An 18,125-nucleotide genomic window follows, 5' to 3' on the forward strand; every position below is an offset into this window, starting at 1 on the left:
GAGTGGCTGAGGAGGAATAACTCCAGCAGTACTGATGAGTACTGTTTTGGAGAACGAAACCTTTCTAATACATTTTGCCTTCCAAAAATGCTTGCCATATTATTCACATTCCCTCTCACAGTTAATCTTTTTCTATGGAAATGGATGAATACAAAAGTTAATCTCATGGATTTCAGATATCCAAATATCAGACACATTACTGGATTGAAACTGTGATGCAGTTGGCCCAGTCTTAGGTACCCTTGAGTTCAAAATACACCTAACTCTTCTTTCCTCTTCAGAAAAGCAGTCGAGAGACAATGGCAGATGAAGGGTTCTTTGATCTGCTGAGTCGATTCCAGAGTAACAGGATGGATGACCAGAGATGCTACTTCCAGGAGAAGAACAGATTCCCAGCTGCTTCAGTGGCAACATCCTCTACTCCACCTAGAACAATGAGAAAATGTAATTTTTTCTAGACATAAAATCTGTATCTGACTTTAGTCAGAGGCAAGACTTACTCTGGGAAAAAAACTATTTCTGAGCTAACTTGTTTTCTTTCTCCTCTTCAGCCTTTTCTACTTCCGTAGTCTCACCCCACACAGATGAATTTCTAGACCTCCTTGCTAGCTCGCAGAGCCGCCGACTCGATGACCAGCGTGCTAGCTTTAGTAATCTACCTGGGCTTCGCCTCAATCAACACAACAGCCAGTCTGTCCTGGGTCACCTCATGGCAAGTAACAACAGGGAACTTGATGACGACTTCTTCGATATATTGATAAAATGCCAGGTAAGCTTTGTACAGGAATTCTGCAGAATCTGAGCCTTTGGGGGTTTCATTTGTGCATTCTGTTCTTTGGTTTCTTCAAGTAAGCCACCTTGTTTATCATGTAGTTTAAAACATAAATTGATGTGGTGGATGAGGAAGAACATAAAGGAAAAAAAAAAAATGTGTGGGGTTTTTTTTAACAATTTCTCTTCCTTGTTTTGGGTTTTTTTTTTTTCCCAAGTTACTGAGTGTCTTTTAAGTATAACTGTGTTCTTTATACCATGTTAACCATTTAAAGTAACAAGTGCTGAAAAAGTGAAGGAAAACAAGAGACTATTAAAATCATTTGACATACTCCTTTGAAGAAAGTCATTAGATCTGGCTTGTTAGGGGGGCCAGGGATGTACCAGGAATCCTTACTTAGTGAATGCAAGAATTCGTTATCACAGTTTTAGGGGTAAGAATTATCCTCACTCTAAGTATGTTACGTTTAAATAATAGTTCACAGCAAGGTACAAGAGAGGGCTTGGATTGTCCATTACAGTGTGGTGTAGATATACAACAATTTTTCACTTATATTGTTCACTTATTTTATTATATCTATTCCTGTAAAGATGCAGCTGTATTGCTTGGTCTGTCTGTAGGGTTCCAGGCTGGATGATCAAAGATGTGCTCCTCCATCATCTGCAAAAGGACCAACTGTACCAGATGAGGATTTTTTCAGCTTGATTTTACGATCACAAGCTAAAAGAATGGATGAACAAAGAGTCCATTTACCCTCAGCTATAAAGGGACCCTCTACCTGAAGAAACAGACATGTATGGTACAGTAGTATCCTAGGTATCTTTTTTTTTTTTTGCTGGAAAAACAGACCTGCCTTTTTGCAGAAGATGGCGGTGCATAGTTTTGTCCCCTTTCTAATCATTTTTTTTATAAATAGCAGCAGCAGCTTCACACTTGTGAGCAGTAGTTAAAAGAGTTGCTGCTGCTCTTTGCCACTGGCAGCTGCTTCTGGCAGTGCCTGAGACGCCAGTTACCAGTCTCCCTCCCAACTGCTTCCAGTCTATGAACACTCATGATTTTTTTGTCTGTCAGGGTACTCTCACTGCTGTCTCAATCTGTGTCAGTCTAGTGTAAGACCTAAATTTGTATGTTCTTTTTAAAGAAAACTTGATGTTCCACCCCCCAATTTGTATCTCCCTAAAAAAAGTCCTTTTTTTCTTTTATATGTTTTTTAAAAATTAAAAAAAGAATAATTGAATAATTGCTTCAGTGCTGAGTCCGTCTGTGCAGAAACACAGCTTGGGAGAAGATAATTTTTATTAGAACAAACAAGCAAACAACAAACAAGCCCTAGTTTTAATTCTGTTTAATACAAAAATTAAACTTTTCGAAATACGCTAGGGTTTCTTGGTTAATATTTAGATAAGCATTGCCTGTATCACTGAGCACAATTTTACGAAGATAGACTTAAGTAGCAGCTGCCCGTGCTGTTCTGCAGTTTGTGTGGGACATGTCCACCCCCAACAGCAGTCCAAGCACTGGGGAATCGCAGGGGGCGTAGGTACTTGGCATGAACTGCCACAGATGTCAGGCAATTCCTGCCTGAAGTGAATTTAAGAAGGTTAAAACAAAATGTACAAAGGTACGTTTTGTAAGTGAATTTGAGAAGGTACAAAATGGATGTATGCTGCTGATTACATGGCCTCAATTCTACCTCCTTCTTTCAGTAAGGAGGTGTTCAGGTAGTTCCTGTGAACAATAGTTCTATCTTGGTCTTCCCTTAAGCAGAAAAGACCTGTCCTGACATTGTTCTTAGGAACCCTGAGGGCTATATTTTGTTTTAAATGTACATATCTTTAGTTAGAATCATAGAATCACTAGGTTGGAAGTGACCCACTGGGTCATTGAGTCCAACCATCCCTAACAGTCCCTAAATCATGCCCCTCAGCACCTCATCCATCCATCTCTTAAACATCTCCAGGGAAGGTGACTCCATCCCCTCCCTGGGCAGCCTCTGCCAGTGCCCAATGATACTTTCCGTGAAAAATTTTTTCCTGATGTCCAGCCTGAACCTCCCCTGGTGGAGCTTGAGGCCATTCCCTCTTGTCCTGTCTCCTATCACTTGGGAGCAGAGCCCAGCTCCTTCTTCTCCACAACCTCCTTTCAGGTAATTGTAGAGAGCAATAAGGTCTCCCCTCAGCCTCCTCTTCTCCAGACTAATCAACCACAGCTCTCTCAGACACTCCTCATAAGACCTGTTCTCCAGCCCCCTCACCAGCTTCAATGCTCTTCTCTGGACATGCTCCAGAGCCTCAACATCCTTCTTGTGCTGAGGGGCCCAGAACTGAACACAGTACTCAAGGTGTGGTCTCACCAGTGCTGAGTACAGGGGGAGAATCACCTCTCTGGACCTGCTGGTCATGCCATTTCTGATGCCATTGGCCTTCTTGGCCACCTGGGCACACTGCTGGCTCATGTTCAGTAGGGCATCAACCAAGACCCCCAGGTCCTTCTCCTCCAGGCAGCTTTCTAGCCAGACTTCTGTAGCACTGCATAGGGTTGTTGTGCCCCAAGTGCAGGACCCGGCATTTGGCCTTGTTAAACCTCATGCCATTGGCCTTGGCCCAGCGGTCCAGCCTGTTCAGATCCCTTTGCAGAGCCTCCCTACCCTCCAGCAGATCTACACTTCCACCCAGCTTAGTGTCATCTGCAAACTTGCTGAGGGTGCACTCAATGCCTTCATCCAGGTCATTGATAAAGACATTGAACAGGGCTGGACCCAGTACCGAGCCCTGGGGAACCCCACTTGTAACTGGCCTCATTAGAAGCCACGGATTTTTAACACCAGGGTGGCAAACTGTTCCCTTCAGCTATTTATAAATGATGTCTTTTTAATTGAAGTATTATATCCATAGAGAAGAATCTACAGTTAGTTTTATCTTCAGAGTAAGCTTCAGCATTGTAAGAATAGTTGAACAGGCACAGCCTCTACATAATTCAAGCTATTTTATGATTACTGAAAGTTTTACAAGCATTTTCCTGCAGCTTTTTTAGCACTGAAATTGAATCCTCGTGAAATTAAAACTGTCCTTCTTCTGCTTCTAAGTCAAAATGCCAGAATATTTTTCAAAAAAACACGTTACCATCAGTTTCTGGTGCTGATCTTTGGTACTCTGACTTAAGTGTTTCCTGTTCCCTGTTTAACTTTGAACTGCTCTAAAAAAGTCTGATACAACATCAGCTTCTCTCTTTCCTCTGCAAATTATTATCATCAAGCTGTCCCGCAGCAAACTGATTTTAAAGACCATGAAACTAAAGATAGTCCTGAGACATCGAACAGAGCTGCGATCAGTCTTATGTGAATTACATGAATATCAGCGACTTTCTTTGGGCTGTTTGTTTGGCAGTTACCCGATCGCGTGTGTGTTTGCTAGATCACAGAGTATCGGTGCTCTCCCACCACCAAGTATCTAGTTTTACTTAAAACTTACTACACAAACTTATTTCAAATACCCCACAAGCCTGTTTCCTTGGCCACTTAAAATGTCAAATTCTAGAAGTAGTACGGTGTCTCAGTTCTTAAAACTCTACCTACCTTACAGCTGTGGTTACTGAAGCTCTGACTGAAGATGAGTTCCCATCACCTTACTGATGCTGTTTTCTACTTTTGAGAACTAGAGCAGAAGTAGCAAGTATGTGACAACTAAAGATTAGAGAAAACTTACAGCAGGGTGTGAGGCTTCCTCAGTCTCCTTCCTGTGAGTCATGCGCGCTGCTCTTTTTCTTCTCTTCATATGGTTCCACTGCAGAACTTTTCCCTTCTAGGTTTTTCTGAGGATCACAATTTTCAGCCGTCTCTTGCTCTGCTTTGCCTGTCTCCTGCTTCTGCTGCTCTAGTGTGTGTTCTTCAGTAAGGTTTTCAGCTGTGATACTTTCTAGTCTACAAACTTCACACTCGGGGTGCAATCTATTCTGTAAAAATTAATAATAAGCTATTAAGCAAGCAAACCAAAGCGATGGCATCTATTGTTTCAGGTGCATCCTCAGCTCAAGGGGCAGAACTCCCCCAAAGCACAACTGGTATCTTTTTCTCCTGGGGAAACATGTAAATAAACACAATCTAACTGTAAGTCTGTTTTTAATTTTCTATAGTTTACAGAAAAGTCAGCTGTGCTTCATTTCCCCACCTTCATTATTACCCAGGCCGACAAAAGAACTGATATCTCAAAAAAGATGTAAGGTTTTACTATAAAAGTAGAGTTTTAACTCAGTAGTCTCTGCCAGTGCACAGTATTTCTTTGGAGCAAAACATGCCCAAGACACCTCTACCAAAACACTCTATAGGAGAACAGGTACTTCCTTAACTCCTCTCTTCCCAGGATTTGGCTTAAGTTTGTTGTTTGGGCACGTTCTAGCAGATGACATGGAACTCTATTAAATGTAATCCCAGTTCAAAGAGCACCAGGACTAACATACACCAGGTTCTTGTTTGTGAGACTCTTCTACTTGCGTGTCTGGGTCATCGCTTGCATGCACGTCAGGACTTCTGCTGCCATTTCCTGGTCTCACAGGAGCATCTCCTCTGTCATAAGGTCCTCTAGAAACATACGGAAGCTTCTGCTGCCCGAAGTCTATTTTCTCCTGGTGACTTTCAGGTGGAGGAAGACTTTTCTTCTGAGAAGATGTTAAGTATCTCAACACGGACACCGATGATCCTGCACCATAGCAGAAAGCCTGGAGGTGGTGGGGAAAGAACAAAACTCTGAGTATTTTCAGCCTGTAGTTTTCTTTGGTGCTACAGCACAGATGTTGAAGGCTCTAACAATGCTTTTGCGTACAAAATGCCAATTACACACACCATTGCATAATGACACAAAGAAGAAATGGGAACTAAGCTGAAAGAAACCATCACAGAGACCAAGACCTTAAGCAGTTTCATACCATTTTGTCCCCTTTGAGGAGTGGGGGAGAAATGTGGTTTAAATACAAATTTATCTATTTTAATTGCTAAACCAACTGCACTGTAAAGATTTTGTGAAGAAAAAATTCCCTTGTAGAAATAATTTCCATCTGTGCTAAGCAGTCTGCTCAGTAGTACAGATAGGAAATAAATAACATAATAAACAATAATGCTTAAATATAAATAAGCTTAATATACTAAAAAAAACCAAACACCATAAATGTATACAAACCACAACAGCCAGAGCCATCATAATCAGCACTGGAATCTGCAGAACAAACGGTATCTCCTTCATTAGCGCTTTGATGAATTCACCAATACCTTGTCCTACGTGCTTCAAGGGCTCTGTTACAAAGTTGGTGAAAGTAATTGCCAATGCCTAGAAAAATACAAGTAGAAAACTAGTGTAGTCACTGACTGACTGCAAACAAATGTGAACAGTCTCCTTAGGGCTGGCGCGTACCTTTGTTGGTGGAACAAGCAAGACAGGATTTACTAGTAGAGTTTCATAGTACTTCTGACAGGGGTCATCCTGAAATGTCCATTTACTTCGGAGCCATTCTGTGGGCAAAGCAGAGACGGATTCTTATTTTAAAAATGTGGTTTGTGACACAGCAGTCATACAGAAAGTAGCATTTCAGTTCTACGTGGAAGAGAGCTCTTCTAGAGATGGTTCAAAGCTCACAGGCATTTTTAAAAGTCTGAGATGAGCTTGGCCGTGTTGTTTATCCAGTCAAAGGGAGGCAGGAAGGAGAGGAAAGGCTGGAAGAGAAAAACAGCTGAGGTTTTCCCACGTTTGGTCAAGGTAATTCTCTTTATTAGAGCAACTTACTCCTTTAGAAGCCTGAGAAGAAAACTAAGTCTTGTATGTGGGAACTGTTATCAGTGTTACTTATTAGCACATTTTGTCCACAGCTACTGAAACAGAAGTAATTCTGAGAATTACTCATTGCCAGGCTGCAAGATTTCAAGAGACTATTTTAGTTATAAGCAGAAAGTCTTCCTTTTTAAGGAAGCTTTGAGTTACAAACAAGTGATTTATAACATCAGTGTTTCTGTAGTTTTAGTGCAGTCAGAACATAAATGATTGAAATTTAACATAGAACAATCACAGCCAGTGAATTCTGAAAACTGTAACAAGTACTTGTTAAGAGCTGCCATCAATGATCTGCCTGGTATTGCACTGGATAATAAATAATGGCTAATTAAACTAAATCAGTTTTCTCAATAAAAATAACAAAACGAGAGTAACCAGTTACAGATCCAGTTTTTGAAGTCCTTTGTACTCACAGGCCTGCAAGATGAAAAAATCTGTTTCTTAAATTCTGCCCTCCTCTCTTCAGTAACCCGCGCTGAACAGGACTGGGGAGGGGAGCTGGTAAAATACTCGTGGGGTGAGTTATAAGGAAAAGAAGACAGACCATGACATGCTGTAAGCACAGTTTTGTGATCAGCTTTCCTTCAAACGCCTGGTAAAAAAAGTCTTGTGGAATGCAAAAAATGGTGTAACTGCAGAATTGCTGAAGAAGAGTCAGTGTGCGACATCAGGAAGAAATGAGAGTATTCTTGGATTCTATTACTGAGTAATTTGTGATCTTAAAGTACTATTACAAAATAATGAAATGACTGCTTACCAATAAGACTCCCCCTCCAGTCCAACTTCTCAGCACAGACATTATCAAACTGCCCCATTTTCGCAATTTCTGCTTGATGCTGCGCGAAGGACACCTGCACGGGAACAAGGATGACTTGTGAAACATAAACCAAGGTGGAGCTGGGCACAGAACACCTGCATCCATGCAGCACCATGCCTGAGCTGATGGGGTTTGCTCTTAGCACATTTGGAATACTTATCCAGGTAGATCTCTATTAAGAAAAGTTTGCTACTCAAACAATTCAACAAAGGTAAATTCTAAGTACTTCCTGGGAATGGATAAGGACTTCCAAGATGGCCACCTCGGAGTTATTCTCCAAACAGACTGAATCATCAAAGAAGCAAACTTCAATATTCAAAGATAAAAGTTCAGGGCAAATGGCATCTTGTTTCCTTAGAATATTTCTAGATTAAAACCAGAGACAGCTGCCATGCAATTACTGATTAAAACATCAGGACAGTCTCTTTTATTTTTTTAAATCATTCCCATTAACAAATACTTGTATTCAGTATAATTTTGCCTTAAGTTTGCAAGTGATAATCAAATAGAAAAAATTAAGTCAGATTGTCTGTTGAAAAGCTCTGGCATTCTTCACTGGCTCAGTCTAAGCCCTCCCCACGGCAGTCCCCAGTCCCCTCATGGTCAAGGACCATCCGACTCTCCGGGGTCTGAGCAGCTGCAGTAAAATGCTGATGACACGATGTGAGGACTGACATTTTGTGGTTGGGCAGCATAAATTCCTCCTCAGCAAAACCAGTACCACTGTACAGTTAGCTACTTTGTCTCCATTAACGAAGCATTTCTTTCTTAAATACAGTTTTAGCCAGGGAATCTTTTTCTACCAAGCTGCTTTAGACAAGAGTTCACTGTGATTGTGAAATTGTGAAATCACAGTTCTATTGCTTTATGAATTTTGTGCACATCTGCAGCAGGATAAAAGCTGTCAGGGTTTCTTTTGTTCTTCTTCAAGCCTAATACATCCATCAATGTGCAAAATAAAAATAAAATGTTCATCCCTTCTCTTATTTTGCAGTGGATTGCTGTTTTCAGTAAACAAACTAAAAGAACTAAATAAACTAACTCCCTCATAACTAAAATTTTAAGCCTAAAAGCCATCAGGGATTCAGAACAGCTTACCTTATACAAGTAAAGCCAATTCCACGCAAAACTGATGAGAAAACTTATTAACAAAACACGTTTTAGCTGAACAAACCAATGAATGCGTGTCCAGAGCTCCGTAGCAATTAGAGTGACAACGCACGCTAAGCATAACAGTATCTGAAAAAGAAAACAAGAAAAAATTGTGATCGAGAGTTGGAGTTTGCCAGGCTTACTGCCCGTACACACGAAGGAACTCGCAGCTTTTGTTTTTACCAGCCTCATTTACACAGAACAGTTGAGAGAATTTTTCCTTGCTCTCATAACATATCTGCAGCAGTTACAGGGCAGAAGACTTCCATGGTATCACTAACAGTCATTCCTATCACAGCTTTGCCTTGCAGTTGCTCACTTCTCTGCTGTGATATTTAGTTATCTCTTCCTTACCATACTTATCACCTTACGAAACTGACATCATCCAGTGCCTGAGCAGTACGTGCCTACTATGAACCACAGAGCCACCACTGTAATTCATGCAATTTGGTTAAGGCAGTGGTACAGTTGGGTAACAGCAGCAAGACTCAGAGAAGCACTTCACAGTCTCTTTACATCTGAGGACCCCTAATAGCAACGTAACGCAACTGACAGCTTTTTCCATTTGGCTTCCATGGACCCCTTCAAAACTCGGCAACTTTCAAGATCATGTCAGCATAAAATATTAGAATCATAGAGTTATTAGGTTGGAAAAGACCTTGGAGATCGACTCCAACCGTACCCAGTAAATCATGTCCCTGAGCACCTCATCTACCCACCTTATAAACACCTCCAGGGATGGTGACTCAACCACCTCCCTGGGCAGCCTCTGCCAGTGCCAGATAACCCTTTCTGTGAAGAAATTTTTCCTGATGTCCAATCTGAACTTCCCCTCGCGCAGCTTGAGGCCATTGTCTCTCATCCTATCACTTGGGAGAAAAGATCAGCACCCACCTCTCTACAACCTCCTTTCAGGTAGTTGTAGCGAGCAACAAGGTCTCTCCTCGGCCTCCTCTTTTCCAAGCTAAACAACCCCAGTTCCCTCAATCACTCCTTATAGGACTTGTTCTCCAGCTCCTGCATCGTTGCTCTTCTCTTGACGTGCTCCAGCACCTCAATGTCTTTCCTGTACTGAGGAGCCCCAAACTGAACACAGGACTCAAGGTGCAGCATCACCAGCACTGAGTACAGGGGAAGAATCACCTCCCTGGTCCTACTGGACACACCGTTTCTGACACAAGTCAAGATGCTGTTGGCCTTCTTGGCCACCTGGGCACACCACTGGCTCATGTTCAGTTGGCTGTCAACCAATGTTCCCCGGTCTTTCTCCACCAGGCAGCTTTCCAGCCACTCTTCCCCAAGCCTGTAGTGCTGCATGGGGTTGTTGTGTCCCAAGTGCACTGGCCTTGCTAAACCTCATCCCACTGGCCTCAGTCCATCGATCCAGCCTGTTCAGGTCCCTCTGTAGAGTCTCCCTACCCTCCAACAAATTGACACTTCCTCCCAGTTTAGTGTCATCCATAAGCTCGCTAAGGTTGCACTCGATCCCCTCATCCAGGTCACTGATAAAGATATTGAACAGGACTGGTCTCAGCACCGAGCCTTGGGGGACACCACTTGTGACCGACCTCCAGCTGGAGTTAACTCCAGTCACCACCACTCTTTGGGCCCGGCCATCCAACCAGTTTTCAGTCCAGCAGAGGGTGCACCTGTCCAGGCCTGTGGCAGCCAGTTTCTCAAGTAGGATACTGTAAGAAACAGTGTCAAAGGCTTTACTAAAGTCCAGGTACACTACACATCCACAGCCTTTCCCTCACCCATCGAGCGGGTCACTTTGTCATAAAGGCGATCAGGTTTGGCAGGACCTGCCTTTCATAAACCCATGCTGAGTGGTGGGTCTGATCACCCCGTTGTCCTGTGTGTGCTGTGAGATGGCACCCAAGATGACCTGCTCCATGACCTTCCTTGGCACTGAGCTCAGACTGACAGGTCTGTAGTTCCCTGGATCCTCTCTCCGGCCCTTCTTGTAAATGGGTGTAGCATCCACCAGCCCCCAGTCCAATGGAATTGCCCCAGTCAGCCAGGACTGCTGGTGGTTGATGGAAAGAGGTTTGGCAAGCGGTTTGGCAAGCACCACCACCATAATACTCTTGGGTGGATCCCCTCCAGCCCCATAGACTTGTGAATGTCTAATTTGCCTGGCAGGTCTCCAATCATTTCCTCTTGGATCAAGGGAGCTTTGTTCTGCTCTTCTCCCTGTCTACTGGCTGGTGAGGCTGAGTGCCCAGGGAACATCTCACCTGACTATTAAAGACTGAGGCAAAGATGGCATTAAGCACCTCAGACTTATCCTCATCCTGTTGCACTATTGTTCCCCCAGCATCCAGTAAAGGATGGAGATTCTCCTTGGTCCTTTTGTTGTTGATATATTTGTAGAAGGATTTTTTAATTATCTTTCACAGAATGGGCCAATCTAAGTTCTCATTGGTCTTTAGCTCTTCTGATTTTCTCTCTACAAGATCTCACTTCATCTCTGTAGCCCTCACGAGTTGCCTGTCCCTTCTTCCAAAGTTCATATATTTTCCTCTTTCTCCCGATTTCCACACAGAGCTCTTTACTCAGCCCGGCCGGTTTTCTTCTCCTTCTCATTTTTCGGCACATGGGGACGGCCTGCTCTTGTGCTGCCAGGAATTCCTTCTTAAAGAGCATCCAGCCCTCGTGGGCTCTGTTGCACTTAAGGATTGTCTCCCATGGAACTTGATCGAGCAGCCTTCTGAACAGACCAAAGTCTGCCCTCTGGAAGTCCAAGGTGGCCGTTCTACTGACCCCCCTCCTTGCTTCTCCTAGAACTGAGAATTCCGTCATCTTGTGATTGCTGTGCCCCAGGCAACCTCCAACTGTCACATCTCCCACAAGCCCTTCTCTGTTAACAAAGAGCAGGTCCAGTGAGGCACCTCCTCTAGTCAGCTTGCTCACCAATTGTGTTAGGAAGTTGTCTTCCACACATGTATTCTGAATGGTAAAGAAGCATTCAGAGAGCTTCAGCTTATTATAGATCCTCATCTTAGCACTTTGTAATTCCATTTTAGATCATGTGACATTTTCACACGGTCAGGCTGTCCTTCCCTCCAATACTGTAAAATTGGTTTCCAAAAAAAATCACAAAATCCTCTAACCTATAAAACCTGAGACCTCAAATATCAACTTGCCTCAATATAAATACATTCCAGCAAACAGGAGTTGAGTAAAAGATCTATCTGGAAAATTTATAGTGCACGAGCTGTTGGTTGAAGTGGTAAGAAAGTACTGGAGTCTAATGAGTCACACAACACAGACAGAAAAGACAGGAAGAGAAAAAGAAAGCACAGCAGGAAAAAACGCAAAGCTACAGCAAGAAAAGATGACCCCAAACCCTTCAATTCTTACTTCAATGAATACATCATCTCTACCTTCAGCAACACAAAACAACATGAAACTCACACTAAGTAGGGTGGAGAGAACTGCTTTATGTGTGGAGTTCAGATGTTCATATTCATTGGCTAGGCTTGCACAAAGAAACAGACAAAACAGCTATGAAACAACAACAGAAAACCTTTCTTCATCTCTTACCAGAAACATATTATATAGATCAATTCCAAAAGTGTCTTCAAATCTCCAGTGCCAAGCTTTGTGATCGTGATGCTTAAAGTTGATCAGAATATCACTAAGCGCATCATCCACAGCACCCGACTGCCAAGTTTCCTCATTGAGAAACCGCAGGATCTCTAAATATGTCTGTTTTGTAAGGATGATCTCAGCATCATAATGGACTTGGTCCACATCCTCCTCAGGCTGAATTAAAAGCAAAGCAAAACAATGGTTAAAAGCTGCTTATTTGGAAATGGAAGTAAGTACACACTAAAAACTGTATCCCCTGTGCAAAAACAAGTATGTACTACGTTATGCACCAGCACCTTTTTGAAGCAGACTGCAAGATGAAGACATGGGACCAGGAGCACACTGTGATTCCATGACCCTTTTGTTCCTTCCTCTGAACTATATAAAACACTAATTCACCTTGTTTGTACTCTTTCAATTCTACAGGAAAAAGCTAAAAAAATTAAGAGGATTATTTCACCCCTTATTAAAATTTTAGAACCACTTCTCATTAACAATGAGAATTATTTCTTACTAATGCACTACACGTGCTGGGTGATGCAGATAGAAGCTACTGAACACTGAAGTAAGAAATTTTACATTGCTAGGTACAATATTCTTTGCTTTTATTCCTCTGCCTCTGAATAGAAAAAAAAATATTGCCAAAGACAGTAGAATGTAGAAAGTAGTAAGGAGATTCTTACATGCAAGCTCTAATTAGCTGCTATTCCTAGACTACGAATGTGATACAGTTTAAAACAAAGGCCTTGGAGACAAACAGCTAAGAAAATCTGTTTCTTTAAGGTTTAACAACCATTAACGTGAACTGAATGGGGTATTCCTAGAGCTGCATCCCAGCAATAATGATGCACTTTGCATTCACGCAGTCTTCCTTTGGGTGCTTTACAGACAAACTGCACTGGTCTCTCCTGAGCAAACACTGCTCGCTAACAGCAACACGGGACGCACAGGCCTCTGTTGAGGGGAGACCTTATCACTCTCTACAGCTACCTGAAAGGAGGGTGTAATGAGGTGGGCTACTCCCAAGTAACAAGTAATAGGACAAGAGGAAATGGCCTCACGTTGCGCCAAGGAAGGTTTAGATTGGCTATTAGGAAAGATTTCTTTACCAAAAGAGTAGTGAAGCACTGGTGGAGGCTGCCCAGAGAGGTGGTGGAATCACCATCCCTGAAGGTGTTCAAAACACATATGTAGACATGGCACTTCGGGAAGTAGTTCAGTAGGTACGGTGGTGTTGGGCTGATGGCTGGACTTGATGACTTTGGAGGTCTTTTCCAACCTTAATGATTCTACAATTCTATCATTTTTTCCTTTGCAATTCAGCTCCCCTCATTTTAATTGAAGAATAATTAATCAATACTTGATAACAGGGAAAAACATGTAAAGTAATAATAGGAATTTTAATTAGTTTTTTAAGGAATGTTCAAATACTTACAAGGCCAAGCTTTCCAGCTTCATTTAAAATCTTATTCAAGTATCGCTTAAAAATATAAAAGCTACGGCTTTCATGTGATTTGGCAATCCTCTTCTCACACTCTGCAATCTGCAACACAAAGACATTTTATTCACTTCTTGCTCAAACCTACTTGTTCACATCAGTGAAAAAAACCCTACCAACATGCTGAACTCGGGCACGTTTCTCTAGGTTAGCCATAATCCTGTGATCAGTACACCCGACAAGAAGCGCTTGCAGTTGCTGAAGATTGTACTTTCCATGGGACTGGCCCGTACTGGAGGTGTCAGATCTGCTAATAATACGGCTTGCCTACCAACCTCAGTAAACCTAGAAAAAACAGAAGATCTGGGTCTCCTTAGAATTTAAGTTTATGTCAGAAAAAAAAAAAAACACACCGCCCCAACCTCAACCACCTGTGAAAACTAGTAATGAACTAAAACAGCATTAAAATTCCATATCCCATCAGCTCTCCAAATGGCTGAGGGAGGCGAGAGCCCCACCAGCTACAGAAGCACCACCGCGCTCTCCTCATCTTGGGGGAAGCAGCAGTGGGGGGGTCCTATAGAGGCTTCTGAGAGCCGCAGCACTGCACATCACAGCCACAAATGTGTTCTCTAGGCCCAGAACACATGCCTTAAAATCCCACAGCAATCAACAGATTGAAAATGAAAGATCAGGTTTCCCATCATTTGGCAGCACGGGATAACATCCCCCCCAGGTGTTTAACCTGCTGACACCGGACAGAAGCAGGCGGCTCCTGTAACCTCTGCTACACGGTAAACATCTTAGGAAACCAACCATGGTAGGCAGAGCAGCAATTTGGAACCGAGCTGAAACCACTTCCAGTCTCTGCTCTGAATAAAGAGGTTCCCCCTGTGCAATCCACGGTCTCATAAATTACGCCAGTAATTCATCAGTTCAATGCTATCAAGAAAGGCATCATCAGAAAGCACAAATTTTAAAAGGCTGGAAAATATTCTGAAGTTCCATGACAAACCTTCTGTTGCAAGGAATCTACTTCCCTGGAACAACTCGATAATGTTTCAGTACTGACTGTATCCACCGTCTTATCCTCAGAGTCATGATAGTTTGCCTAAAATTACATAAGAAAAACATTTTTATAATCAAAGACTTTGATCATATGCCGTGTTACACTTCTGTGGTCAGATCGCTTTAAAAGGAGCAAAGTAGTGAAAACCTAAATGCTGGTCTTTGCTGCTAGATCTGCCCCAATGTTGCCTCTATGCTGTTATTTTAGGCTCCAAACAGAAAACTGTTTGAAATTTAATGAAATGCACGCCGCCTTCAAAAGGTGAGGCGCTGCCCTGTCCTCCCCCATCCGCCCTTTCCCCTCCTCTGAGCGCTGGTGAGGCACGCGGGGCATCAGATTAGATAACAGGACTGGCTAAAGACCAGCTCAGCAAGCAAAGGGGCAGTTTCCAGGCAGCCACATCCCCAGGCCAGCTGCCCACGCAGCCAGACTGAAAGTAAACACACAACCCCACTCTGGGTGCCTTGCCTTTCGCGGTCCCTCTTCACCCTGAAACATCTCTTTTAAGTTTTTCTGTTATTTGCTCAGACTCAGCATTAGCAGCACTGCTTTGACACAGCCAGGCACGCACATTGAGGAAAGATTCCAAAAGGAAGCTCAGCATCACACAGACCAGCGAATTCGTGCCGAAAGGAAGATTTGAGAGCTCGGCTGGGCCACGCAGCCTGCCCACCTAAAACCTCTCACTCCAGAGCAGAAAAGAAATCCTGAAAAGACTGATTAACCCAAAGCAATCATTATTCTCCTTTAAATGTGGTTCTATTTTCACAGGAGACAACAGTAAAACTAATATTTTTTTGAAGAGCTGAAGCAGTTGGGCACCAAGTTTAAGGACTCCAAAGCTTGCTGCTGAATTTTAAGGATGCTAATGACTATCGGCTGGACTTGGGGCAGGTGAAGGCTGAGAAGGAGCTCTGTGGAGAGAAATAACACAGTTGGCGGTTTTATAAGAATGTTCAGAAAGTTATGTTCTGAGGCATTAAAGTGGTATTATTCAAGACTGTAAAACCAAACTTGAAAGCTGAAGAATGACAAAAATCAAGGGTGTCCATGCAACCAACTACTGTTTACAGTGCCAATGTGCATATAAACTGGCTTAAACAAATGCATCTCATGGTATGCTTAAAAGTCCATCCCTCATACAATACAACACAATATGACCTGGTTAAAACCAGCATTTCAAATTTCATCTTCTCCCCAACATTCAAGAACTATTAACAGTGCAGCACTTGATCCCTATCCTGATCCTCCTTCTGAAAACTGATGCCCAGCCTTGCGAAACACCGACTTCCATAACATTCTCTCTCAATAAATGAGGTTTATGCCCATATTACTCGGGAACTGGATAATTCCAGCAGAATATGATCGTTAAGCTTAAATGCCCCAGCTGTTCTCAGCTAGGAACTTAAATTTAAAGGTACTTAACACTACGCTTCAGAAACAAGCAGAAGCTGCTCAAAGCAGTATTTATTGGAGAAATGACCTGTGGAGCCCCAGCGGCATCAACCCTCAGCCTCCACCTGGGGAAAGGTGAGCAGCGTGGCTCCTGGGACTTGGTGGCTGCAGGATGGACACTCATCAGTGAAAGGCCCCGAGCCAATTACCTACAATAGTACAGACTCACATTTTATCTTTGCAGTTTTAACAATGGGCACACAGTCCTTTCTGTGTACAGATCCACATACAACCTTATAAGACTTAAAAAAGGCCAAAATTCTATCTTTTTCTGATGTCAGAATTCAAGAGCAACCATCCTCATCTGGAGTATTGTGTCCATTTCTGGAATCCTCAACATGAGAATACAGAGCTGTTGGAACGGGTCCAGAGGAGGCTACAAAGACGATCAGAGGGCTGCAGCACCTTCCCTACGAGGACAGGCTGAGAGAGTCGGGCCTGTACAGCCTGGAAAAGAGAAGGCTCCGAGGAGATCTTATAGTGACCTTCCAGTACCTGAAGGGGCTACAGGAAAGCTGGGGAGGGACTGTTCACAAAGGCTGGGAGTGATAGGACAAGGGGCAATGGCTATAAATCGGAGAGAGGCAGATTTAGACTAGACATAAGGAAGAATTTTTCACCATGAGAGCGGTGAGGCGCTGGCACAGGTTGCCCAGGGAAGCTGTGGCTGCGCCATCCCTGGAGGTGTTCAAGGCCAGGCTGGATGGGCTTTGGGCAGCCTGATCCAGTGGGATGTCCCTGCCCATGGCAGGCGGGTTGGAACTGGGTGATCTTTAAGGTTCCTTCCAACCCAAACAATTCTATGATTCCATGATTCTATCCATCAGCTGGTGGCTGTTGGGCTGTTTGGGAGAGACGTGTATCTGCACACTCTTTCTACCTTGTAAGGTCTCCTCATCCTTCCCGACGCTGCATCATAGTTGAGCATATCTGTGGGGTCAATCCACTCATCATCTTGAACTTTACCACCCCCCACCAGCACCGCCGCACACAGCACCAGCGGGAACAGCATCCTGGGGCACTGAACAGAACAAGAAATCCAGAGATTTAGTTCAGGGCATACCGCGCTGCATGAAAAAGCCCCAAAACAATCTTACGACACACAAAAAAGCATTCTCCAGCTGTTCAAAAGCCCAGCTCTCCACTAAGCAGGTTAAGCTTCACTCATATACTTTTTTTCCCCAAAGGAAACGCTGGCAAGAGCAGGCAAGGATCGCCCTGCCGTGCCTGGCGGGGTGACGGGCCCAGCCCTGGCTCTGCAGAGCAGAATTCAGTGTGGCTCAACAGGGCAACGCGGGGCAGAGCTGCTCGGGGCCCACGACGAGGCTCTTGCCTCACTGCCACTACCACAGCCCGGGGAAGGGAGTTTGCCCCTGCTCCAGCCTCTGCCCTGCTCCAGCTCTGCCTCCACCTCGTATCCCAGCCCCAGCTCCAGCCCCTGCCCGCCAGCGTGAGCTCTACCTCCAGCTGCTACCCCAGCCCCAGCCTCTGCCCCCGCCCGGCCCCGCTCAGCTCTCACCCGCCGCCGCTCCGCTCAGCACCGCCCGGTTTCAGCGCGGCGCGGGGCCCACCGCCCCCCCGGCCCCGGCGTAGTGGCGGAGGCAGCGCACGGGCGCCCCCTGCGGCCCCGGCGGGGACCACGCGCCCCGCGCTCGCCCCGCCCCCCATCTGCCGCTCGGCTTCACTCGCCCGCGCGGGCAGCGGCCGGGAAAGAAAGGTACCGTCGGCACGGGCGGAGCTGCCGCCCCGGAACCGCCCCAGAGACCGCGAGAGTGAACTGTGATAGAGGAGTGCGGGGAGAGAATCCAGGGGGAAAATCAGCATTTCCACCTGTGGCGCCAATCAGAGAGTGCGACAGCTCTGCCCGAAGCGCCCCAGAACGTCACCAGACAAACCACCCCGGGTGGGCTCTGCGCTGCCGCCTTTCCCTTATCCCCCGCAGGCAGAAACGGTTCCGAAGATCATAGAATCACAGAATGGTTGAGTTGGAAGGGACCTTAAAGCCCATC

At 44.4% G+C, this 18,125-nt stretch overlaps 2 protein-coding genes across 5 annotated transcripts in view; one reads left to right on the forward strand and one right to left on the reverse strand.

The window, feature by feature from the left end:
- Positions 1 to 4,459, forward strand: part of GPSM2 (G protein signaling modulator 2) — a 34,980-nt gene extending 30,521 nt beyond the window's left edge. For 2 of the 4 annotated variants that reach the window (XM_054072627.1, XM_054072625.1), the window contains exons 12-14: positions 282 to 444; positions 552 to 769; positions 1,393 to 4,456. In XM_054072627.1, the coding sequence (XP_053928602.1) occupies positions 282 to 444; positions 552 to 769; positions 1,393 to 1,554 (543 nt within the window). In that variant the 3' untranslated portion in view covers positions 1,555 to 4,456. Of the gene's footprint in view, positions 1 to 281; positions 445 to 551; positions 770 to 1,392 lie in introns of all 4 variants that reach the window. The other 2 variants (XM_054072624.1, XM_054072628.1) reach the window with 2 other exon arrangements.
- Positions 288 to 17,754, reverse strand: CLCC1 (chloride channel CLIC like 1). Its single transcript, XM_054072629.1, has 12 exons — positions 17,636 to 17,754; positions 16,997 to 17,137; positions 14,608 to 14,703; positions 13,590 to 13,697; positions 12,107 to 12,328; positions 8,504 to 8,644; positions 7,346 to 7,439; positions 6,175 to 6,272; positions 5,944 to 6,090; positions 5,228 to 5,485; positions 4,477 to 4,723; positions 288 to 426 (listed from the first exon to the last, which is right to left on the reverse strand). Exons 2-11 carry the CDS (start codon positions 17,126 to 17,128, stop codon positions 4,496 to 4,498), a joined length of 1,524 nt encoding a protein of 507 aa, XP_053928604.1. The 5' UTR covers positions 17,129 to 17,137; positions 17,636 to 17,754; the 3' UTR covers positions 288 to 426; positions 4,477 to 4,495.
- Between the last annotated feature and the right edge of the window lie 371 nt (positions 17,755 to 18,125).

This window comes from Cuculus canorus, chromosome 8 (assembly GCF_017976375.1).
Source record: "Cuculus canorus isolate bCucCan1 chromosome 8, bCucCan1.pri, whole genome shotgun sequence".
NCBI classification, from domain to species: Eukaryota; Metazoa; Chordata; class Aves; order Cuculiformes; family Cuculidae; genus Cuculus; species Cuculus canorus.